The sequence below is a fragment of the Chlorocebus sabaeus genome, chromosome 9, assembly GCF_047675955.1.
Source record: "Chlorocebus sabaeus isolate Y175 chromosome 9, mChlSab1.0.hap1, whole genome shotgun sequence".
In the NCBI taxonomy this organism is placed as follows: domain Eukaryota; kingdom Metazoa; phylum Chordata; class Mammalia; order Primates; family Cercopithecidae; genus Chlorocebus; species Chlorocebus sabaeus.
In genome coordinates, this window is record NC_132912.1 from 70,567,863 (window position 1) to 70,592,982 (window position 25,120).

A 25,120-nucleotide genomic window follows, 5' to 3' on the forward strand; every position below is an offset into this window, starting at 1 on the left:
CAGTAGGACGCCAACAGAGGGGACAGCATCTGGGGCGGGAGACAGACAGATGAAGAGCGGGCCAAGGTAATGATGCTGGACAGCGGTGGGCAACTAACAGCTCAGGTACCCATGCCAAGCCAAACAGGAATCGGATGGCTCTGTGGCCTGCAGGATTTGATGAGGCAGATAGGTGATCCATCCTACTGATGTGAGCTCACAAGAGAGGGGGTGGGCCTGCCTTTTCTGTTGAATTAGCTCTGATCCCTGAACAGACAGGCAGTCAAGTGTGTGGGACACAGGGATGGTGTGGGCAGAGTGAGGGCAGGAAGAGGGGCCCCATGGAAGGGTCCCTTTCCTCCAGGACAAAGTGCTGGCAGCTGAGAGGAGGTGTGATCCAGGGGTAAGACCCCACAGTATGGGTCTGAATCTCAGCTCTGGTATTTAGGAGCTTTGTGGCCTCAGGCAATGTACTTAGCCACTCTGTGCCTCAATTTCCCCTCTCATGAAGTGGGGATGATAAGCTGTTATGAGGATGCCAGAGTGCTGCCTAGAAGATGACCATTATTATTACTTCTGGGGGGCCATGGGCTACCTTATGGTAGCATAAGGCTGCCAGAGAGGAAAAGAAGCTGGGACTGAAGGGATGAGCACCCCAAACCCTTTATGCCTCTCTAACAATGCAGCATGGCAGTTTATTCCTGTCTCGGTCTCCACTATTCCATACATGTGCACAGCACGCCTAGGAACGGGGTAGGGGTGGGAGGAAATGCATTTGCAGCGGAGGCAGCTGTGATGGAGAGGAAACCTTGCTGGGGGACCTGGATTCCAGCGCCAGCTCTTCTGCCACTGCCTCAGGGCCCTTCTGCCTCCAGTGCCCTTCCTCCAGTTCTGCAGACATGTCAAGGATTTTCCTACCTCAGGACCTTTGCACATGCTGTTCTCCCATGTCCAGAAAGCACATTCTCATCCCTCTTTCTATTTTCTCTCGGTTGAATCCTCGTTCTTCAGGCACTAGTTCAAAAGTCTCTTTCTCAGAAAAGCCATCTCCGACCCTTGGCCTGGGTGAAGTTTTTGTTATACCAAGGTTTCCAGGGCACTAAGGATTATCTTTTTATAGCACTCATTGCAAAGCAACTTGTTAGTTACGTGAGTGATTATTTAAAAGGATGTCTCCCTGGTAGACTGTGAGCTACAGATGGCAAAGACAGTTTCTCTTGCTCCCATCTGTATCCCTAGCACCTGAAGTAGTGCGCAGCACATTTTAGTTACTCCATAAAAAATGCATTAAAAGAAGGAAGGTGGCAGGAAGGCCGACAAAGAGTGAGGGAAACAGAAAGGGAGGAAGGTAATAAAACGTGGAGGCAAGGAATTTGAGAACTGTGTTTTGATCTTGTTTTGGACACTCAGCTGTGTGACTTCAGGCAAGTTACTTAGACTCTCTGAGGCTTGGCTTCCACACCTGCCAAAAGGGATTCTAGTAAGAGCTGGAGCACAGAGTTACGCTGAGGATTGAGACAGTCATGCAAAGTGCTTAGCCCAGTGCCGACCACACGGCAAACCCTCAATAAATGTTAGTTGGATCTGAGTCAAGAGGACAGGTTGGGGCCCAGAGGAAGCTGGCAAGTTAGGAAGAGCTAGGCTGGAGCCCAGGCCTTGCAGCCAACACTCCGCCATTCCCCTTTCCATCCACGAGACTGCCTGCCTCCCTCGGTGCCCTGGCAGTGCCTCAGTCATGGGTCAAGGGTTGTCTTCACACCAGTGCTTGGAGCAAGGCATGAGCCAGACCCCTGCCTGGCCCACTGACCTGTGGAGCAGGAGGTGGTCCCTCACAGTGTAGGTGTGACCTGGGACTTAGGAGGCAGAAATTGCATCCCAGCCCAGGGCGGTTTTTTTTTTTTTTTTTTAAAGCAGAGATTTATTGAAAACCAAAGTACACTCTACAGTGTGGGAGCAGGGGCCCATTTGCTCTTAATGGCCCATCAGTTCCTGCTGAGACCTGGACCACTGTGAGAGTGGGCAGCCCTTCATTGCCTTCTGGAAGGGATGGTCTGTGGAGACAGCACATTTATTTCCAAAGCTCTGCAGAAGGTAGGGGCCAGGAGAAAGGTGGGGCAAAGTTTGTCTCTCCACCTTTTCGGGGCCTGAGGCACTCCAATTTCCCTGGGCAGATCCATCTGGGTGGCGGCCACGGGATGCTGTGACATGGAAGAGAAGACCTCGCTCCTGCTCTCGACTTGCCAAGTGGCCCAACATCCACATGGAAACTCCCAGGAAGGCATGGGGAGAGGAGAAGGGGTCTTTGGGATGGTGCATGTGGCACCCCCAGCTGAGATGAGCCACTGGGCACCACCAGCCCCAGTGGGGCAGGAACCCCTGGAGTCCTGGGGTGGCTCAGGGCACAGCCAGCACTGGGAAGAGGTTATGAGGCCTTGAGGGACCTCAGGCTCAGTAGAAATGGTGTCTCCTACAGAAAGTGTCCCCTGTGAGTGCAGATGAAACCTTGTCTCCCAAGGCCCATGCGAGTGTGGTTTGAGAGCACTAAGCTGGATACCGACTTCTGTGTGCTACCGACCAGGTATGCGCTCTCTCTGGATCTCCCATCCTCATGCTTCAGATGGAGAAGCCCCTGCCCATTTCGCCTCCCTGCATATTGATGTGAGGATCCAGGGCATTTGGTTTACACAGCTGGGGAGTGACCAGCATGGGCAGCCACTCCTGTTGTCCCTGCGGGACCCACTTTGCAGTGCTTGGCTGTGCCTGTGAGGCTAGGCCAACCCCCAACCATCTTGGGAAGGCAGGAAAGCTGGGCTCTTACCATGTCGCCCTTTGGTCCTGGGTGGCCCTGGAAGGAGAAGAGGGTGAGTACCAGGTGCACTGTTTGCAGCCCAGAAGTTCCACCCCCTGCCCCCGTGCTCCTCCCTGCCTCCCCGTGCTCCTCGCTGTCCCCTGTGCTCCATCTGCACCTTCTGGCTTGTGCACTCCTTCACCCAGTCCCTAAGGCAAGGTCATTTGCTCACTACCCCTCGCTGGGCCTCACTAGCAGCTGCCTGCCCTTCAGAGAGCAGGGGTGGGGGTAGTCTCCCTAGACCCCGACTCTCACCTCATCCACATGTCCAGGGTAGCTTCGGGGGATTGGTCCCATGACATGAGTGGAAATGATTGCTGGCGCCCCTGAGCTGCACTTAGCTCGCTGGCCTGCAGCTGGGGAGTGACTGGGTGGTGCTAGGGTCCCTCAACTGAGAGAGGCGAGTGGTGGGACCGGGCGTGGCTGTGAGTGGGGCTGCATTCCATCCACCCTGAGGGCTTTGGGTGGGGCATGCTCCCTTCCAGCTGACTTGTTCCTAGGACTGGGGAGGGTACTTTTTTCCCCCAAGAGCATTTGTGTCAGGGAACCAAGCCCAAAGGATTGAAATGAATGGAGGCGCTATGGTAGGAAGCAGTCTCCACGTGGACTTGAGCACACGTGTCGGGTCTCAATCCGGGAGGAAGACCCTGACCTCGAGGACAGGGCCATGGGAGACACAGGTGTTGAGGAGCAGGGGCAATCGTGTGCACAAGTGGCCAGGCTCTTCAGACCAGCTATTTGACCTCCATACCCTCCACTCTCCACGCTGCCTACTGACCTCACCCCCACCTCACCCCGAATCACCCAGGGATGCATCTTGCTTGGATTCTGAAAGCCAGGCTGGGCAGCTGGGGACCTGTGCCCTGGGGAAGGCTGCTGGGGTCAGGGGTGACTCAAATGGCTCCCTCCACTTCCCAGTAGTGACAACCTTCAGCCCCAGGACTTTTCCTCCTAAGTAAAGCATTTTCCACGGAGTCAGGGTCTCGCAGAAGGACCAAGAGATCCAGGATCACTGACCTGCAGTGAGGGGGAGGAGCCCTCCCCTGAGAGCGGGTCCACTTACCGGTTTGCCATCCAGCCCAATGGGACCCTGAAACCAGAAAGGCCAGATGTAAAGACCGAGCATCACAAGCCTCCTGCCAAAGAGGCTGCCTGGGCAGTGGGGAAAAGCATAGATTCTGGATTCTGATAAGTTGGAGCTCAAGGCCCTGCTTGACCACATACTTGTTAATGTGACCATGGGTAAGCCTAGGCCTCAACTTCCCATCTTGAAATGGGGTTGAGCATAATAGAATGTTGGATGCCAGGTACACAGCACAAGAGAAAACCCAATGGGTGGCCTCCCCATTAATGTCAAAGACTTCACCCTTGCCCTGAGTGCAGAGTGGGTGGTGTGTTCCTGGAAATCAGGGGCTGGCCTGCATTGAGGCTGGGAGAAAAGGGAACTTCTCCCTCTGCTCTGCCTGTCAGAACCTGTCTTAGGCCCCATAGGCAGAGGTCAAGGACACCCAGGTGGCCACCCCTCTGCCTTCCCCACGCTGGATCTCCTCTCAAAGCCCAGGCACAGGCTGAGCTGCAGGTGTTCTCCCACAGGGCATTGTCCATTCCATATTCCCAGGTCATGCTGGGGTTTATCAGCCTGTGACTTCACTCACCTGGGGCCTGTCCTGCTGCCTCTTAATTTGTGGATTTGCTTCCCTGTATTTATTCCTTGCACTGTGACCTGACTGCCAAGCTACTGTCCTGAGTTGGTATCCATGAATGGCTGTAGAAGCAAGTCCTTAATGACCAGAGTTTGGGAGAGAAAGAGTGGAACCAGGGCTGACCTCAGATGAAGTTTAACCCAATCAGGCCTACAGACCACCTGGGACACGGCTAACTTCAGCCTTCTCCACTTACCGGAAATCCAGGAAAACCTCGAGTGCCTGGTTGACCCTGAAAAAAAAAAAAAACAAGAGACAAGTGAGATTGAGCAAGGAGGAGATGCAGCCAATCCCTAGCCCTCTGGTTCGTTTTTGCTTCCATGACTCTCACTCTGTGTGATCGTCCTTGCGGGACACTCACTGTGGTTAGTGGGCTGGGAGGGAGGATGGAGAAAGATGAAATGGAACATCATAGGAAATCTCCTGCAGGGGCTGGGGGTGGGAAAGGAACAGGAAGGAGCCAGCGTCCTTTGGGTCTACTTCTGGGAAGTGGTCCCTGGAGAGCTCCTCACCACTGTGTATGCGTGGCTTGTAAACAGACGCATGGAACAGTGGGGCCAGCGGAGCACACGGAACTCCTGGACTGCGATCCTCTAAGCCCTTTTTTATTTACACAGTCATTGCTCATGGCCATTTGTCTAAGGATGGCTTGGATATCAGAACCTGATCTTCAAAATGTGTATTTTCAGGCTAGACTAGGTCAGGTTGCTCCTGTTCCTCTCACCCTGGCCAGCAGGCTTCTCCTAGCAGTTGGGCAATCTCTGAGCATTCCCTAATCTTTGTGGGATGCAGAGCAATCTATGCCTATTTTCCTGGAAGTGCAGAGTGCAACACAAATAAATATTTAGGGTGGAGACTAGAAGCAGGTTCACTGGCCACAGTGATTTATGATCCAGTGGTTTACGATCAAGATTCAGGGCAAAGTGGATGTGATGAGATTAGAAGAAGCACAAGGCTGTGATGATGCAGGGCTGAGGAGGGATGGCCAGGTGGTCAAGGGTGATGGAGAGCTAAGAAACGTGAGTCTTGTCACTCTCCTTCTCAAGAACCAGCAAGGGCTCCTTTCTACCATGTTCAAGGCCATCCCTCAATCCCATCCCCATCAACCATGTTAGTTTCCTTTCCCGCCACATCTTTCCATCTATTCTATGGTGAGACATACTGGCTCACCCGCCGTTCACCAAACAAATATGCCCAATTCTCAGCTTGGGGTCTCCTTTGGCTGACACAGCCAGAATCTCTTCCCAAGCATGGGCTTTCTAGACTGGCAAACTAAATTCAAATCCTGCCTCCAACTATGGCTGTGTGACCCTGAGCAAGTTGTCTAACCTCCCAGAGCCTCAGTTTCCTCATCTATAGAATCGAGATAACAGTATAATCTCATAGGATCATCAAATTACATTTAATTATGTTTGTAAAACCTATTGAAATGGTAGCTGCCATCATCAGACACTTGTTGAATTGAACTGAACAGGGAAGCTCCAGAATAGAGCAAGGTTACTTTTGAGCCCAATATGTCTTGTGATCAATGAAAGTTTGTCCTTGTCAAGCAGCAGTTTTAGAATCAGACCTCTCCAGAAGATTTCTCTTTGTTATACAACGCAGCAGGCTCCCCCTGTCCCTGTTCAGTGGGCGTCTGGCTCAAGCCTTGCTCCAAGCGCTGGTGTGAAGATTCATATGCTATGACCCTAAAGCATCTCCAGGCTGCCAGGGTCCTCCTTGAAGCCGTGAACATAAGTGCCCAGTGGCCTGTGCTCAGGGAACACGTCAGCTGGGTAGGATGGGCACCCTGCCATCAGGGTGGGTGCGCTGGTTCAACAGCGAGCGAGTTGAAGTCTGCCGCAGGCTTAGGATGGGCTTGTGGCAGCCATCCAAAAGGGCATAAGGGAGGAGATTCCACTCATCTATCGGAAGGGCCCCTGGCTTTTTTCCTCTCAAGGATAAGTGATGCTAAGAATAAACCAAGGAGAAAACCCGGAAACCATCCAATGTCATCTCTGAAACCTCCCAGTGTAAACTTTCTGTAAACTACTCTGCACACCAAGAGGACTGAAGCAAAGGTCAGGAGGAGAGGATTCCAAGAAACATCTTCAGTCTCGCTAGGGACAATGTTTACGTGGTAGGGATAATCATACACTTTGTTAATTACAGAGCCTGCCCTGGTAGCAGGATGCATCTCTCCAACCAGGACCAAATCTGGGGCTAACCAAGGCTTTTTCAGAGATCTGGGGAAGAATGTTGTCATGGACCAAGTGGAAACTGGGACGCCACTTTGTGGAGAGGCTGGGCCTGGGGAAGGCATGTGGGGAGACTTGGAACTGGACTTTAATTTATATCTCTTCAATTATATCCTGAGGTTAGACATCTCTTCCAATATTTCTCTGCCTGTTTCTCTTTACCAATGTTTTCTAGTAGGTTGTTTGTTTTTTCCCTGCTGATTTGAATGAAGCACTTGGTCAAGAAAAATAACTCTTTGATAGTCATGCATCAAAGAGTTGGGGCACTTGGACTTTAAGGGAGCCTCATTAAATCCAGGGGGAGGCTGGATCCCCAAGATGCTGGCTGGCTCAGCAGGCCCTGGGCAGCGGATCTGCCAGTCCTAGGAAATGCCCCGTCTCAAAGTGTGCCCATTCCCTCTCTGAGCTCCCCAGCTTCTCTTCTGGGGCCAGGAGATATCCGAATATTCAATAGTCATGAATAGTGATGACTATTCTTTCTAATTTGTCATTTGTCATTTATCTTGTTTCTGGTATGTTTTATATTTATATAGACAAACTTAATCTTCTCCTATGGCTGTTGGATTTTGTGTGATGTTTAAAAGGGCCTTCCCCAGTTTCAGAATTATAAAATGTTCACTCATGCTTTGTCCTTGTATTTTATGGTTTCAGGTTTTATATCTAAGTATTTTGTTCATTTGGAATTTATTCTGATATAATGAATAAATTGGTTTTAATAATAAAAAACCAAACAACTGTCTTTCATTTTACCTTCTACTAAGTGGCTTATCAGTTGCCCCAGCATCATTTCTTGAACAATTGATCTTTCTCCTGCTATTGTGAAATGAAGCCTTGATCATGTACCAAATTGACACATGCATTTGGCTTTATTCCTGGCCTCCCCATTCTGTTCTGTTCATATGTTTCTTAGATTGTCCTGTTTTTATAATACATTTTTGTATCTAGTAGCATTTTGTTGGATTCCCAACCTCATAAAAAATGCACAGGGATTAGGACCACATTAAATGTACAAAAAATAGATGTATTTGTACATTAATTCATGGATTAATATTACTGAACCATCCTTCTGAACCAGAACAAGGGAAATAAGCTTTACATTGATCTCTGAAACCTTCTCCCTTAATTGAAGGTCAGAGTGAAAAGGGAGCCGAAGGAGGTCCCCACTTCTGAAAGCAGACCCCTATATCTACTCCTCCCTGTCTTTCTCCTACTTGTAAATACACAGACAGAAGGTTCTTGCTGGAAAAAGCCTACCAGGAAGTCTCCCTTCTCTTATTTGACCGTCGAGAGATGGTCAGTTGTGTCTCTGCCCAGGGGCCGCCTCCTTCTGCCTCCCTCACCAACAAGACTCCATGCTGGCAAATGTTTAACCATTAGCTGAATGGGAGAGGGTAGAGAGGAGAACCCTGCCTTGTACAGCATCTGCCAATGTCTGTGGTATAAATACACCCACCATAGCTGATTTCAAGCTACCAACATGAGTTCACTGAACGCAGCTGGGAGGAGGCGAGGTGTGCATGGTCCACTCTTGCCAGCCGTCCAAGCTGGCTCCAGCCGACCACATGCTCTGACCTCCAGCAGCGGATCACAGTTCCCGTTGGACATTACGCCATCTCTAATTCATCACGCTCAAATTCAACTCATCTCCCCTGGCAAAATCTGCTCTTCCTTCTGGGAAAGGGTACTGTGTTACTCAAGTCAGAAATGTGGTGTCATCTTGAGCTCCTGCTTCTCCCTCAATCCTCATTTTTTATCATCGCTAAATCCTTCAATTCCACCTCTAAAATAGCCTGCAAGTCCAGCCCTCCTGGCCAGCCCTACCGATTCTGCTCCAGGCCAGGCCTTGGTTGTTGCAAGTGCCTTCCAGCCAGCCTCCCACTGCAGCCTCTTCTAAACATGCTGCATGCTGGACCTTCTAAAACCTTTGAAACTGCAAATCTGGTCATGTCCCACATCAGCCTAACACAGCCTACAAGCTCTTCACACCCTCAGGACAAAGCCCAACCCCTGACCATAAATGTAAGGGCTTCTCACGGGTCCTTGATTGCAGTTATTATCCCCTCCTCCAGGAAACCTTCCCTGCCTGCCCTCCTTCCCCAAGGCTGGTGCCTCCTCCTTGTCCCACAGCTCTCTAACCATCCCCTGGTTTAGCACTTGCTGTCTGCATTGTCATGGATTATGTGATCACTGGTCTCTCCCACTAGATCATATGCCCAGAGGGCAAGCTGACAGAGGTCTGGTTTCTACGCAGCACCTAGCAGGCACTGGGCTCTTAACAAATATGAATGGAGTGAATTGAGACACACTTAGTAGGTGTGTCTACCTGGTGTGGGGTGGCTCCTAGTGGATGAGGACTGGAAGTTCAGATATCTCCTGGCCCCAGAAGAGAAGCTAGGGAGCTCAGAGAGGGAATGGGCACACTTTGAGATGGGGCATTTCCTAGGACTGGCAGATCCGCTGCCCAGGGCCTGCTGGGCCAGCCAGCATTTTGGGAATCCAGCCTCCCCCTGGATTTAATGAGGCTCCCTTAAAGTCAAAGTGCCCCAACACTGTATTCCAGCGTGCTTCATTAGAAAGTGAACCCTCCTCCAAAGTGTTTGGAGGGGATCCCTCTTTGCTTGGACCATTTATCAAGCTCCAAGAGGGGAGGCAGGTGGCCCCTGAGAGTGGCAAGGCTGGTTCTTATTAGCAGCATCTCTGCTGGACCCTTCCTGGCTGAGTGGAAAGTCACATGTTCTCCATCATCCCTGGATGCCACCAAGGGTGCGCACTTGACCTCTACCACTTAATGACAAATGGACCCTTTGTCTTCCCCCATCCCTGCTCCCATTAGCTCAGGGCAGCTTCCTGGAAGGAGCTGAGTGGGCTGCCCCTGCTGTCCAGTGGGGACTCAGCAGGGATGGCTTGAGCCACTGGGTGATTGGGGCCAAAGTTAGAGGATGTTGGGCTTGGTTAAGACTCCTGGTACGATAAAACCTTTCCTGGTGCCAATGTAGGCACCCACCTGGAGGATTTTTTTCTCCTGCAGTAAATATCGTTTTAAACAGTAGCATTTCAAACATGGAGCAGGGTGTTGAGGCAAGAATGCAGGCTTTGGGATGAGGCTGACCTGGCCAAACCCAAGCTCTAGAACTTACTAGCTGGGCAACCACAGGCGAGTTAGGAAACTTTTGTCCTCTGTAAAATGGGCTGGTGGAGCCTGCCTCACAGCTGTGAAGGAGACCTGTTTTGTGACAGGTGTCTGGGAGACAAAAGCTCTCATTGTTACCTGAACAGAAGGTGCTTTTCACTATTGGAGTCAAATCCGGTGCAGTAGGTATGTTTCTGATTAGGTTATCTGTGCTGGGCTGAGGCCAGGAGGGGCAGAGGCTCTACTGCCCTGAACACATCTCCAGCAGTGGAGCTTTTCAATAACTTTTTGGTAGCCTGTTGACATAATTTGCTGAAAGGGTGTTAGAGGACCAGCAGGATCCATGCAATAGAACATCTGTAGCCAGACCAGAAGGCAGACAGAGATGGGGCCTAGGGTAGGGCCTGTATGCTGTGTTATTCCCCTGTCCTCCTAACACACGAGGATCAGTCCTTGATGTTAGCACCTGGAGGACTGTCTTCTGTTTCTGTGACCTTCCCATCACCACCTTCATCAGGACCAATTCGGCCAGGGCACTGGCGCTGCACCTCCTCCAGTACACAGGAGGCTGGAAGCCCATCGGGGCAGCCACCATGTAAGCCCAGGAGCACATGTGACAGTGACATCAGGCCTGTCCTGTCCATGACAGCAGCAGGAATCAGAAGCAGACTAGAGCCAGATGGCCTGGCTGAATGATCTGTTACCAGTGTGGCCACATGCCAGCCCTATGGCTTTGGGCAAGTCACTCAGCCTCTCAGTGCCTCAGTTTCCTCATCTGTAAAATGGAGGTGATCACAGTCCCTACATCATGGGGTTCTTGTGAGGATTAAGTGAGTGAATACATGTAAAAGTCTTAAGATAAGACCACCATAGAGGAAGTGTTAAGCATGGTCAATATGGTCTGAGCCCATAAGAAAACCTTGCTGTAAAGGCCATGTCTACTCAGTCCAGGGCTGCTCAAGTGCTGCCTCCGAACTGGCCCCTGACCTGCCTGCCAGCCTGGCTCTCCTGCCCCTGCTCTCTGCTCTCCTTCCCAAACTGGCTCCACCTCTCAGCTCCCCACACTCACCACAACCCCTCGCTTGGCTGTTCAGCTCACTGCGGGCCCCCTCCCTTGGATGTAACTTAGCCATTAGTTCTCCAGCCCCTCTCCCTCCGATGTGGGTCTCAGTCTCCCAGAGGCTAGCCCTCTGCTCCCATCCCTCACTGAGCACGGCGGGTCAGGAAAAGTGCAGAAGGTGGAGCTGGCAGCCTGCTGCTGTGGTGAGGCCGGGGCTCCTCGGTTCTAATCCTGCCAAGCCTCTACATGGGAGGCCCCTCCTCCTCACTGAGCCTCATTTTCCCCTTCTGAGAGGGCTGTGTGAGACTATCCCTGGGATCCTTTCCACCCTGACATGTGGTGATTTTATTAAAGCCCCGTGGTTCAGGGCTCTGGGAAAATAACAAGGCTTCCTCCCACAGCCTCAATATCTTGCTGGCTTCATCACCCGCACCCCCGTTTTGGTCCCTAAGGAAGCACATGTGAGGGGAACCTCGCTGGTTTTCTCAAGCTCCCAGCCACGGGTTGGAGGGTGCTAGTGAACACACAGGACCCCGCACTGCACACAGAGGTATCTGTGAGGGTGAGTGTGGGCTGGGCTTCTGGCAAGACCAGTACTGCGTGCCTGGGTCAGTGAACCCGGACTCGTATCTGCTCCATGGGCTTCCAGAAACAAAGGCTGGTTCCCGGGAAAGCCGGATCACCCCATCCAGAGGAGAGCAAACTCTTTCTCCCTTCTGTCTGTAAACAGCAGGGCCACCTCGCAGCTGCTGTAGTTTCATGGCTAGAGGGCAGGTCCCTCAGAACCCTCCCAAGGGGCTGTAATTTAGGTATATTTAGCCAGGCCACTTTCCTTAACATCAACATCGGCACCCGAGGCCTGGTTGGGCTGACCACATCACATGCAGTGGCCTCCCCACCCAGGGGCACAGCTGCTCTCGCTGTCCCCTCATCCCCAGCCTGAAAGCCCTTTTCATCAACTCACCCAAACCCCCCACACCCCGAGGAACAGCAAAAACAACTTACAGGGGGGCCGCGGGGGCCGATGATGGACAGCCCAGCATCTCCGGGGGACCCCTGTGGGGAGAAAGGAAGGGGGAGAGGGAACGAGGGGCAGGGAGGTATGGAGAAGAGGAGCGGGAAAGAGAGGAGCCAAAGGGAAGGAGCTGGCAGGGGGCCGGGAGCAGGATGCCGGCCCCATGGGACAGGAGAGGGAGGCCAGGGACGTGGAGGGCCACGAGGGGATCAGCAGAGGCAACAGAGAGGGCACAGGGACAAGGAGGGAGCATTTGGGACGGGTTGGGAAGGGCAGGTAATAGGGGGAAGCAGCAGGAGGGAAAGGAGAAGAGGTGTCAGCAAGAACACAGGACATGGGGTTCCGGGGAGACAAGGTGGTGGGACCCCAGGCCGGGGAAGCAAGAAGAACCGGATCCATTGGAGTGGCAGGAAACAGGGAGACACAGGGAGAGAGGGGAGACTTAGCAAGGCTGCCCAGGCCGGAGTCTCTCCCCCGCCCAGCCCAGGGTGCTTTCCAGCGCCCCCCGCAAATACCCATCTGGTTGCACACCCTGCAACTGCTGAACCTGCCTGAGAACGGGGCTGTGCAAACAGAGGGTGGGGACACGAGCAACATGCGTGCTGTGTGGACTCAGCATCTCTGACCCTGAAAGGCTGAGCTGCCTCAAATTCCCTAGTCCCGGTTTCAGAACAACACGGAGGGGTGAAGACTGGGGCAGAATTGTCAGCTCTGAGAGGAAGGCAGTTGCTGCTGAATGAGGAGCTCAAAGTGCTGTCAAGGGTGGCTAAGCTAGTTAGACAAGCGCTCTGTGTGTGTGTGTGTGTGTGTCCCCAAGTTCAAGGTCTTACTCTGCCAGGAAAAGTCACAAAACCTCTCCGAGCCCACATACCTCCTCTGTGAACAGGGGTTCTGAGAGCGGCTCTGCTGCCCTTATGGGAAACACATTTTGGAAAATGTCATACCTCACAGGCAGGCGAGGGGTGATTTCAAATTAGTAACTGTTTGTGTCATGGCAATGATACAATAATTTTTATACAAGGAGGTGTAGTGTCATGGTTAAGAGCCAGAATGCTTGGGTTTGAAGCCCAGCGCTGCTACCCACCAGCTGTGTGACCTTGGGCAAGCGACTTAATGTCCCCGTGCCTGTTTTCTCGTCTGTAAGGATACAGATAGCGCCTGTCTCATAGGGTGGATGCGAAGATGTCACGTGACAATGTAAAGTACTTAAAACAATGCCTGGTCCATGGAAGGGGTCATGTGTCTTTCTCCTAGGCAGTTTAGCCTCATGCCAATGTGGAGCTGACAGTCTGGTTTCATTTTGGGTACAGAATAGCATGGTAGCTAGGGCCCCAGCCTTGGAGTCAGACCACTGGGGCGTCTCTCCAGCTCCGCCACATTCTAGCTGTGTGACCTGGGGCATGTGACTTGGCCTCTCTGTGCCTCATGTAAATGAGAATATTAAAGCTTCCCTGAAAAGGTTATGTTGGTGCTAGTTGGGAAAATAGACAAAATATTTAAAACTGCCCCTGACACAGTTTGTGTTTAATACATGGCAGCTGTATTACAATTGTTGAGATTGCTATTTTGGAGACAGAAAACTATTGCAGAAATACTGCATTACAGACAGGGAAGTACAGAGCTGGGCACTGGGAGGTCTGGCTTGGAACCCCCGCTCATCACTATTGCTGTTTGATCTTGGGCCAGCCCTGCTCCTTCCTTGGGCATCAGATGAGTTTCCTCAACTGCAGAGTGAGCTCCTTAGAAGTGTTGTGCTTGGCCAGGCGTGGTGGCTCACGCCTGTAATCCCAGCACTTTGGGAGGACAAGGTGGGCGGATCGCCTGAGGTCAGGAATTCGAGACCAGCCTGGCCAACATGGTGAAACCCTGTCTCTACTAAAACTGCAAAAATTAGCTGGGTGTAGTGGCATGCACCTGTAATCCCAGCTATTTGGGAGGCTGAGGTAGGAGAATTGCTTGAACCCAGGAGACAGAGGTTGCAGTGAGCCAAGATCTCGCCACTGCACTCTAGCCTGGGTGACAGAGGGAGCCTCCATCTCAAAAAAAAAAAAAACAAAAAACAAAAACAGGGCTGATGTTCCAGGATGGCTTCTGGGTTTCTGACTTCCCAGGGTCTATTCTATAACCTCAGGGGTCCGCCTGGGCAGTTCCAGCTACACAAAAGAGCAATTGGCCAGAGCGATGAGGCCTCATGCTGTCAGGGCAGGGCAGGGCAGGGGACACCTGCTCAGCCGGGAAAGCTGGGACCGCCACCCAGGAATCCCAAGACTGCTGCCCGATGGTATGGAAGCTGTTAGGAAACTGGGCCGTGAGAGACTGTGAGGGCAGCAGGCCAGCCAGCACCCTCTGCTGAGGTTTTCACTGGGGGAGGAGGGCTAAGAGTCTCCCTGTCAAGAGTCCACCTGGAGGAGGAGGCTGGGTGCAGGGCAGAAGGGGAAAGCGTGGACTCACCTTCTCGCCTGGTTGGCCCTTTACTCCCTGGGGCAGCCACATGCAACACAGGGTGCAAGAAGGGAAAGGGAGGGAGAGAAAAAAGAGGGGATGAGAAAGAGACACCCACACGAGAATCCATGTTCATGGCACAACAACCAAACAGAAGAAATCACTGTGAAATAAGAAACAAAGCAAAACACAGATGCTGACACATGACAGGTCCACGTCCAACAAGCACAGCATGTGGCATGTGGAAGGCAGCGGCTGCAATGTGCAGCTGCTCCAGATAACTGAGGAACAGAGGCTGGGGCTGTGAGAGGCCCTCTTGAGGCACGTGTGTGTGTGTGTGTGTGTGTGAGAGAGAGAGAGAGAGAGAGAGAGAGACAGAGAAAGCCAGAGAGAGAGAGAGGAAGAAAGAAAGCCAGATAATTGGAGAGAGAGAGAGAGAGAAAAGATAACAAGATCCCACCTAAGTCAGGAAGTCTTCCCCAGAAGCCATGGCCCCAGCTGGCCAGGACACTCTGAGGTTGGGGTGGGAATGGCGGGGAATTGCCCCAGGACTGTGTTGTGATGCTGGTGTCTAGGAGGTTTGCAGGTCCAGCTGCACACCAAGAACAAAGCTTTGCCTAGCTAGACAAGCCTGGAGTCCTTGGGCCTGGCCGGGCAAGGTGGAGGGAGGGGGTGTGGAGAACCACAGGAGGCCAGAAGGCAGGACACACACCTCTGGAAGGATGGAGCATGGGTCAGTGATGCAGAGGAGGCTGGTTAGGCGGCCAAGGGTCCCTTGCAACCACAGTGACCAGTAGATGGACAGTCCCAATCCACCCTGCTCTGGACAAGCCAGTGGGGCCACCTCTGGTAAACCCCAGGGATGATCCAGGCATGTCACACCTACTGGCCACCTCACTGCTTATCAGGTGGCTTCTGCCAGGACCCCTACTGGGCAACCAAATGGGCCCATTGTCACATTTAAAATAGCACCAGCAGCCACAGTGGCTTCCTTCCTAAGAAGGAAGTGGGGAAACCTCCTGCAGCTCCCCTCCTTATTCCCCCAATGCTACAGGGGAGAAGTGTGGACACTTCCTGGGGGAAGGTGTCCACAGGGTCCAAGAAGTAGGACAGGACAGACAGGACGGGGAGGCCCAGAGCTGCCACTTTGCATTTTGCAGCCTTCCCTGTGGCTGGTCTCTGCACTCGGGAGAGGCTCCTGAAGCTTCCCTGGGAGCAGGGACTTTGGGGTCCCACAGTTGGCTTGGGTACAAAACCCAACTCCACCCTATCTCAGGTGCACTGAGTCTTAACATCTTCATTTGGAAGACAGGGGCTCAGAGGGCTATGGTAACGCAGGTGACTGGCTCAGGTCCACATGCTCAGGCCCTCGGGAAAGGATGGCTGAATTACGTTTCCCTGCTCTGTTCAGGGCCTGTGACGGCTTGGGTGGACTCAGGATCTGGAGTTAGAGAATGGAAGAAAAGAGACAGAGCCGGGCAGCAATTCCACCATGCTCTGCTCTGGGAAGTGGTGGGAGATTCACGTGGGGCAGCCCAGGGCTCCCAGCCTCCATGCCTCGATAGACAGGCCTTGGGTGGGCCCTGGAGAGAGCAAAGCTCTGTGACATGGAACTTTCCCTGAACTCTGAAATATCCCAGGCCTCTGGGCTTCATTCTAAGGATCAGACCCTCCTCAGAGCTGCAAGGCCAGTGGGGGTGGGTGGTGAGCGGGGAGTAGTAATAATGTCAGGATCAAGAGTGCAGGTTTGGAGTTGGGCTGTCTGAGTTCAGATTTCTGCTCAGCCACTTCCTGACTGTGTGAGCTTGGGAAGGACATTTAGCTTCTGAGCCTCAGTTTTCTCATCGGAAAAGTAGGGGTGGAAACTGTTGCTTACCTCATGCAGTTCTAGTGAAGTCTGAGTAAGCTAATATAAGGCTCTTAGCACAACGCCAGCAAGCAGTTAGAACTAGCAAGGGTCAGCTTTCATTTGGATGCCTTTTCTCAGCCTCTGAGCACTGGCAGGCTCACACCAGGCATGCAGATTCACACACGGATGTGTGGCCCACTCCTACCGCCAATCCCATGAGATTCTGAGGCAAAGCTGAGAATGACATGGGGGTAGTCAGGGGCCTTGGGGAGCCAGGTGAGGCAGAGGCTGATGGCAAAGTGGCTGAGGCCCTGTCCCAGCCCAGGCTGGGGAGTGGTGAGGGTGGGGCATGGCCATCACTGCCTTAGGCTACTGCCTTTCTAGCCTTTTGTAGACACTCAAGGGCTGCTGTTGGCCTTCCCATTTCTGGGAAACACCCTCTCCATCAACCATTCTCATCTACGCTTCTCCATCTTCATTTTCCAGCAGGAAACAGGGGATATTTTAACTCTCAGCCTCCTTGTGAGGACTTGGAGGCACCACCCGGGGTCAAGCCCTGTCTTTGCCATCTCTTAGTGCGTCTCTGTCTACAGAGAAGGCCTCTGGGAACCCTGGCGCCCCGGAGGGGTTTGCAGGAGCAGCTGTGAATCTGAGGGTGAGCTGTCAGCTTTGGGGGGTGGAGTGGGAGTCCTTCTGATGTCGAGGCTCAGTTTGTTCCTCCCATTCCCAGCAGGTAACTGGCAAAGGGCTTTGTTCATGCAACTTTGTTGAGTTTTTCCTTTGCTGTGGCAGCTCTCTGGAGAGTAAAGCCGTATTGTGAGGTCTGAAGGACAGGAATACAACTTCCCTTCTCCTTCCTTGTCCCTCCCTGAAGCATACTGGGGCCTGGGGAAGGGAAAGAGCTGACGCTCTCCTTGGGCCTGGGGTAGACAGCACATTGCCATGGTTTAGAGGACAGGCCAGCACGGAGAAGCAAGCAGTGGCCACCTGAGCAGGTGCAAATGGGCCAACTCACCACACGTCCAGGCATCCCAATGGCACCTTTGTCCCCCTGATGATGAAGGAGGCAGAAACAGATGTGGTTGGAACCAGGCTAGCATGTGAAGGACCCTATAGGCAAGCTGTGCACCTGATTTAGGGCACAGCTAACCTGGTTTACAGTGGGGACAACATCCTGTATGATGCCCAAGCATCATGTAGGTGCACTCCCTATGCACCTCCCAAGGACTATTCAGCAAGCAGCCACCGCTATGGCACTGAAGGAGTCTGGTCCCAGCCTGGGCCTCAGTTTCCCTATGCCTTTCCAAGGCGTTTGCTCCCTTAGACTTCACTGTTGCATTGATTCCAGCAATGGCCAGGATGTGCCTCATCTTTATCACGCACAACTTCAAGGCACAGAGCAGCGTGACTGGCAGCTCCCATGTGACAGATGGGTGAATCACTTTCCCCGGTCTGTCTCTGCCAGGGCTGGAGAGCAGTGCTCCTCCCTAGCCCCTGGTTTGAGAAAGCAACCTCTGGAGTCTTTCTCCACTCCTCCCTCCTCTCGGCCACCTCCAGTACTGACAGGAAGGACCACGAGCCATGTGGATTCAGCCGAATCACGAGTTGCAGATGCTCCAAGGGAAATGCTTTGTTTTGTAGCCAGGGGTTACATCTTCTCACTCTGGAAATCTGCTTATTAAGTTTTGTTCCTCCCCCTTTTAGTAGAAAATATTTTTTTGCCATCATATGCATGCAGACATCATAAAACCTGGGGTGGGGCCTAAAGTTTGCTAGGAGCCTGGAAGGATGGAAAGCAATAGGGTGCAGAGAGTCAGGTGGTTTTTTCAGCCTGCTGGACAGGAGGGGACTGCATAGGCATTTCTGGGGTGACTCTGCATCTGCTAACCCCACTGAGGCACAATGCCTCGAGGAACAATGCGCATCCACAATGTATGTGGGGCACACCTGAGAGAAGCAACTACTTCTGAAATTAGGTTCTTAAAATTAACACATAAGGTCAAGACCAATGGTGGCTTTGAGTAAAATGTTCCACTTTTGCTAAAGAATGGCAGGGTAGCAGTGCAGATTAGAAGTACTGACTCTTCCTTTAACCTCCCTGAGCATCAGTTCTGTGGAATGGGGGTGATAAGACCTTCTTTCTCATGAGGTTGCTGGGAGGATGGCACATGATGCTGTCTCTGGGAAGCATGTGGCCAGTGCCTGGCCTTTGGTGTTGAGTAAATGGCATCTGCTTGGGTAAAGCCTACCACAGCCGCAGGCAGGTGAATTTCATCAGCATGTTTGTACTCCACACCTTTTGCTTTGTACACCAGGGGCTCACATCCATAGTCTTTTTGAGGGTTACTCCTAGGTCTCTTCACATGGAAGCGTCAACAGGACCATGACCTGTGGATCCAAAATTGGCTCTGCCTGCGAAGGACCCCAGGCCAGGACTGGTCGTCGGCTGTGGCAGCCCCATGGTCCACTCACTCTTGGGCTTTTGAATGATATTTCAGGATGTGTATTTTGGTTTCTTTTTCATTTCTTTTTTAAAACTAATGCTCTTTGCAGTCCTGGCCATAAAATGCTTGGGTTAGGGATGGGTGTGGAATGGCCAGGGACTGGAAACTATGTGCAGCAGCCCCTGCTCTGTCAATTGCCCCCTAAATGCTTTTTAAAGGTGGATATTGTAAGAAAAAAACAAAGTCTGCCCACATTCCCCTCGGTCATCTGATGTTTCCCCTCCTTGGATTTCATGGGACCGATCCACCCGTCTTCCTTTGCGCTGGGGCTCTTACTGGGAGAGTTTCCATTTGCAAGTCTGAACATTCCCCCACATGCATTTCATTAAGAAAGCCACTACTAGGCATGAATTTTAGAAGTTGTTGGATTAGTCCAAAGGTTACAGTATAATCCATGTCTAAAAGGGGAGTCATTAGGTAAGAGGGAGGCACATAAGGGTCTGGAATCTCATGGATGTGACCTTTGGTACAGGGAGACAGGGCAGACTGGTGCCAGCCCCAGGCCAGGGTGCTCTCCATACCTGATTCCGGCCCCCTGACAGGTTGCAGCATCTTGCCTGGGTCACTCCCCATCTGAGGGTCCATGGAACACATACCCAGTATTCCATTCATCCATGCCCTGGGCTAGACTCCACAGAGCAATGTCTTAGAATACTTTAAAGATGGGTTTTGAAGGTGGAGCACAGACCACAAGCAACAGCAGTACGGAATGGTGTGTGATGATACGGGCCTCTAACAGGTCCCCACCTGAAGCTTGGACAGATGGACAAACTATTTTACCTTCCTGACTCTCATGTATAAAACAGGTTTATAATCATCCCCATTTCACTGAGGTGTTGAACAAGCCGAATGTGTGACAGGTGATAAATGCAGTACCTGGCTCCTCTTATGGTTTCAATAAAAGATGGCTATCTTTTTTGTCCCAAAGTCCCCGTGGTTACTTGGCACAGTAACTTTCTAGAATTGGGACATGGTAATTGAGGGAAAACAAAGTTCTGAGTCTGCTCTCTTACCAGCAGGCATAGGAAAACAGTGGTTTGAATGTCCGCTGGTATGCAGGGGGATAGTCAGTGTGCCAGTGGGCTGCCCAGCCCTGCAGCTGCCCATGGTAGGGTCATCAGTCTAGATGTCAGCTGCAGTTTTGGAAGGATTTGCATGCTGTAATTTGTCTGCCTCGGGCAAAGGGGCACCAAGGGCTGCAGCTAAAGATGCCCCAGCAGGGTCCTCTCTAGATCTTAAAGGAGGAGGGAGCTGAGGTGACTTCACCCTAAGCTATAGATCGGGGATTCTGGAGAGTGGCCTGTCACCCAGATACACATGGAGAAAAACCAGCCACCCAACCTAGCCAGTCTTCAGACTGAGAAACAGCACGTAAAAGAGATGCAAAGGAAAGAAGAAACAAAAGTTACTTACTGGGAGTCCGGGTCTTCCAGTGGGACCCTAAATAAAGAGTGAAGTTTCCATAGGTCAGGCAGGGTATTGCAACACTTAACTGTTAAGCACTGTCCCAACCAGCTGTGTGACCCTGGCAAGCCATTTGGGTAGGTCTTTGTTATTTTATGAACAAAATGAAGGGGGAGGCTTGATCACTAAGGCTTATGAAGCTTCCTTCCAGTTCTGGCTCTGAAGACAGTCCACCTGTGTTCACCTCTTGGCTCTGCCACTTACTACTTGGGTAACCTTCAGCAAGTGTCTTGGTCTCCCTGTGCCTCAATGTTCTCATCTTGAAAATGGAAGAATAATCATTACCTATCTGTTAGGATCAAACGAGAGAATGTATGTAAAGCACTGAGCACAGCGGCTGGCATATAGCAAGTCCTAAATAAATGCAGCTATTACCATGATTATTAGAAGAGAAGAGGACGGACCAGAGACGGCCATGGGGCTGGCCTTGGTTTCTCCCTCCAGAGACCCTGCTGTCACATACAGTTCCTCTCTTTCCAGACATCCTGCTCTTCCCATAAACTGAAGGCAGAACCAGGAGTGGGTCTTGGGGTGTTCCCTGGGAGACAAGTCCCTGTAGGGCTGCTAAGAAAAGTTCAGGCAGCACCAGGAGTAAGTCACCCCTTCTAACCTCTGTTCCTGAGGACATCCCCTCCGTGGTGGTGCAGTGACGCCCGCCAGTCGCGGGGGAGGGGGGTCCTTGGGGAACGTGGGGCTACAGACTTCATGGGGACAGGACTTGTCACCATCCCGTCATGTTGCTGGTTTTGCCCCATAGCACTAAAATGTGAGCTCCTGAGGTAGGGACTTTCCTGTTTCATTCACGAATGTGTCCCCAGTGCCTCGGCAATGTGGAGCTCACAGTAGTCCTTAAGACACATTTACGAATCAATGAATCTGCCTGTGGATACCAAGAACCTGGCAACAGCCCTGCTTTCCCAGGCCCCCACAAGGACAGACCAGGCACTGCATCCCTTAAACCAGAGCTTTAGTGCTGAACCAATGCCCTCTTCCTTGTGCTTCTAAACTGCCTGTCCCCTAATGTCACAGAGTGGGCTGAGAAGTGGGGCAGTGACCGCCCATCCCAGGGAAGGGAAGGGGCCAGGTGAGGAGGGTCCAACCTCATGCAGTGGGTCTACTCTGAATAGGAACAGAAGGGGCAATTTGCTTGCTGTGTCCTTACAACCGACACCATCCATATCGTGCCACCCTTATGAGGACACATGAGGGAAACTTATTTCAGGCCCCATTCTCAGGAAAAGCTGTGCCTTGCCCAAGCATTAGGCGCGCTCCTACCTTACTGCAATCCGACCCTTGCCAAAGCTCTGCTTTCCTCTTTGCTCTGACCACCGAGAAGCTCAGAGCCAAGTGTGTGGCTCATCTGCACAGGATGCTGCAGTACCATGGCTCTGGATTCCCCTTGCTTTCCTGCCTCTGTTCTCCACCCCTTACCTCCTGTTTCCTTAGATAGCTTGTAAATCCTCCTAAAATGTTTCTTGGAATGGGATGGGGTAGAAATAAATAAAATAATAAACTCATTAACAAAAATTCACAAAATCATAATTTCTTCCTTAAAATGTAAGGTTTACCCAGACACTTGGGAGGCTGAGGCAGGAGGATGGCTTGAGGTCAGGAGTTCATGACCAGCCTGGGCAACATAGCAAAACCCTGTCTCTAAAAACAAAATTAAAAAAATTAGCCAGGTGTGGGGGCACACGCCTGTAGACCTAGCTACTTGGGAGGATGAGGCAGGAGGGTCACTTGAGCCCATGAAATTGAGGCTTCAGTGAGCTATGATCACACCACTGCACCCCAACCTGGGTGAGAGTGATACCCTGCCTCTAAAAAAAAAAAAAAAAAAAAAATTGAAGGTTTGCAAAAAGTCTTTGGGCATCATTGAGGGAAGCCTTATGCTTTTAGGATTAAATGAATTAATATGTCCTAAGTAAAAAAAAAAAAAAATATATATATATATATGTGTGTGTGTGTGTGTATATATATATATAGATATATAGTACACACATACATATTCCTTACAACACCCATATGAAGCAGATATCATTACTGTTCTAATTTTACAGATGAGGGGACTGAGGCAGAGAGAGGTTAAGTAACTTGCTAAGGTCACGAAGCAAAAAGTGGCACTGCCGGGATTTGACTGCAGTTGGTCCGGCCCCAGAGCCCATGCTCATAATCACTATGTTACACTGCCTCCATAAAAACATAACAGTGTCTAACACACAGTAAGTGTTAGCTACTATTTCAGCAAGGATCATATTCAGCAAGGCCTGGCAGCTGCTGGCAAATATTTCGCTGTATTCCTTCAGAGAAAGATACATCCCTACTTCCCTTGGTCATCTGTTTTCAGTCTCACAGTTCCCAGTATTAAGAAATTCTCCCTTAAATCGAATCCAGGGATGGCCAATAGATGTCAGCTCGAGCACTGACACCAATGGATTGGGAGTAACAGACTAATGGGTTATGTTAAAAAAGCCTCCTAATTGATTAGCAATGTCTGCCAAGGGCGTGATGGGTGGGGCAGTGGTGGCTGCAAATTTGCTTCCACCTAAATGGTTCCTGCTGCAGCTTTAATCCATTCTGCATGGTTGTGTTCTCAGGCACTGGCTGACCTTGTGCCCACAGGAACCTGGGTCTTCCTGTTGGAGGACAGAGCCAGCCCCCAGGATACACCCAGAGGGCAGCAGACAGGCATCTCAGAGCCCTTCTCTCTGGCCACCAGCATTCTTCTTTTGCAGGAAGCAGAGATAACAGGGCTGAGGAGATGATTCCTGCCCTGGTCAGCTTCCCATTTCCTCCTCCTCTTGCCTTGTGGTTTCAGCCAGCACTGGGCAAAGGTTCAGGGCTCCTCTTCTGCGCTGGGCTCAGAATGAGGGGAAAGCTACCTGGGCCTTTCTCCTTCACTCTGTGGACAAAGACTGAGTGGAGACTCACCCCTTCCACCTCATGGGCTCCTTCAGCACAGACCCCAAGGGGTCTGGGAACAGTCCCTGGGTTGGGCCAGCACCAGCTCTCAGAATGCAAAATTACTATTGAGGGAAGGACCCTCAAGTCAGGCAGGGACTCAGAGCTGTCTTGGCATCCTGGCGCTGGGGGTGAGGTGTATGCAGGAGGCCCCAAGGCAGGGTGGGAACAGTTGAGGGCTCTTGTGGCTTCCTCGGAATAAGACAGGGAAAAGCAGCACATTTCCAACAGGTGAAAGCTCTCTATGAGTTTATTTTGGAAGATGGATGAAGGGAATTAAGATCTGACACACCAAACATGCCTTAATAAATTATCCTTCCTTTCAAGCAATGACATGACAGATCCTGCCTCACTGTGATGTGTCAGGGGGCATGGGATCCTCAGCATGGGTGCAAGGGCCTTTCAGGGCATAAATGGAGTCTTCAGTAATGGCCTTTACTAAAAATTAAGCAGGCAGCTCCCACAGGTACACATTAAGAGGAAAAAAACTATGGAAATGACTTCTCCAAGGAAGGGATGATGATAGGGTTGATTTCAGCAACCTTGAGAAAGATCTGATGTGAGGGCTGGGCCCTTTCAACTCCTATCTCCAGCTCCCCCAGCGCCCTCTGGTCTTTTGTTGGGATATCAAAGACTGGTGCTCCTGTTCTCTGGATCCATTACTTCAGGGAGGCAGTCTCCTTGGGCTCTTCTCAGGTTCTCTGGAAGTGGCTCCACCCCCTGCCCCACCCTGGGTTTCCTAGCAAGGCCAGGAAGGAGTGCGGTGTACTGCCTATAACTTATGTGCTGTCTCCCAGTCTAACTGGCTGACACCGCTCTCCCTCACATAACCACTGCCACCACCACCACCTGCCCAAAGTGACTTGGCCAGAATAGAGCTGCCCACTCAGGGGTGTGGACATGAATCCTCTGGAGCAGACCACGCTTGGAGCCAGCTCGATGACCTGTTTTCTGAGACTTTTCAAGGAGAACTGAGGAGAGATGATCTCTTTTCTTCTTTCTAATGCCTGGTGCTTTTTTTTTTTTTTTTTTTTTTTTTTTTTTTTTTGACTCCAATAGCTTCTTTGGGGGACAAAAGAACTGAGCTAATTAGAGGGAAAGCCATTCTTTTAGATTGAAATTTGGGGCCTGTTTTGCCCTGGGGGCAGCCATTGGCTTGCCCTGGAGGGGTGCAGAGGTGGGTGAAAAGCAAAATGGTAGCCTCCTCCCCACAAGAAGCCTTCTGGAGGGACCCCTCGGGAGCCCGCATAGGCCCTCCCCAAGACAGCAGGGGCCCAGCTTGCAGTGTCCCCGCCCAGAACCCCATTACCAGCAAGTGACACAGGCCTTTCAGATGCATGAGACCCTCGGCTTGAGTACTTACAGGAGGTCCTGAAAGAGAGAGAGAAAATGCCTGGGTCAGTGTCATTGCTGTAGGGGCGGTGGGGAGGCTGCCTTGGGAGCAGCGTCCAAGGATTCTGCAGCGGAGGGGTTTCCATCTGGTCTTCGAAGTTTGTCTTTTCCTGGCCCATTTTCACCAATATAATCTCTTCCCCCTTTATTTCATCTCCATATTTTCATAACTGGATGAGAAATCCAGAGATCTGGGCCCCAGGCTCAGCCCTGCTGGCGACCTGCTGGTGGCCCTTCTGCCTCAGCTTCCCACCCCACAAAATGGGCTTTTCGTGACCTGCCTGAACTTGTGTACAAGGCTGCTTTGCAGAACACGGGACAGTGGGCACACTGAGAAACGTGGAAATAACAGATCCTGCAGAGATGAGGATTGTTAGCATGCCGGTGTCCTCACTGGGCCATGGCAGGGAGGGTCAGCAGGCAGGCAGGGATGGGCGTGGATGGCCACTGTGTACCCTGCCTGAGGCCCGTCAGCCCATCGGCCCATCGGCCCATCCTGGTTTCTGTTTAACAGTGAGTTAGGCACTTCACCCCTC

General features: G+C 51.7%; 1 protein-coding gene across 1 annotated transcript in view; it reads right to left on the reverse strand.

The window, feature by feature from the left end:
- The window catches only part of LOC103216065 (uncharacterized), a 91,933-nt gene extending 67,318 nt beyond the window's left edge, over positions 1 to 24,615 (reverse strand). Inside the window, exons 1-8 of the mRNA XM_038009116.2 lie at positions 24,556 to 24,615; positions 20,181 to 20,207; positions 17,279 to 17,314; positions 14,424 to 14,450; positions 11,963 to 12,013; positions 4,727 to 4,762; positions 3,891 to 3,917; positions 2,798 to 2,824 (exon numbers count right to left, since the gene is read on the reverse strand). Of these exons, the coding sequence (XP_037865044.2) occupies positions 2,798 to 2,824; positions 3,891 to 3,917; positions 4,727 to 4,762; positions 11,963 to 12,013; positions 14,424 to 14,450; positions 17,279 to 17,314; positions 20,181 to 20,207; positions 24,556 to 24,600 (276 nt within the window). The 5' untranslated portion in view covers positions 24,601 to 24,615. The remainder of the gene's footprint in view (positions 1 to 2,797; positions 2,825 to 3,890; positions 3,918 to 4,726; positions 4,763 to 11,962; positions 12,014 to 14,423; positions 14,451 to 17,278; positions 17,315 to 20,180; positions 20,208 to 24,555) is intronic.
- Positions 24,616 to 25,120: the final 505 nt, after the last annotated feature.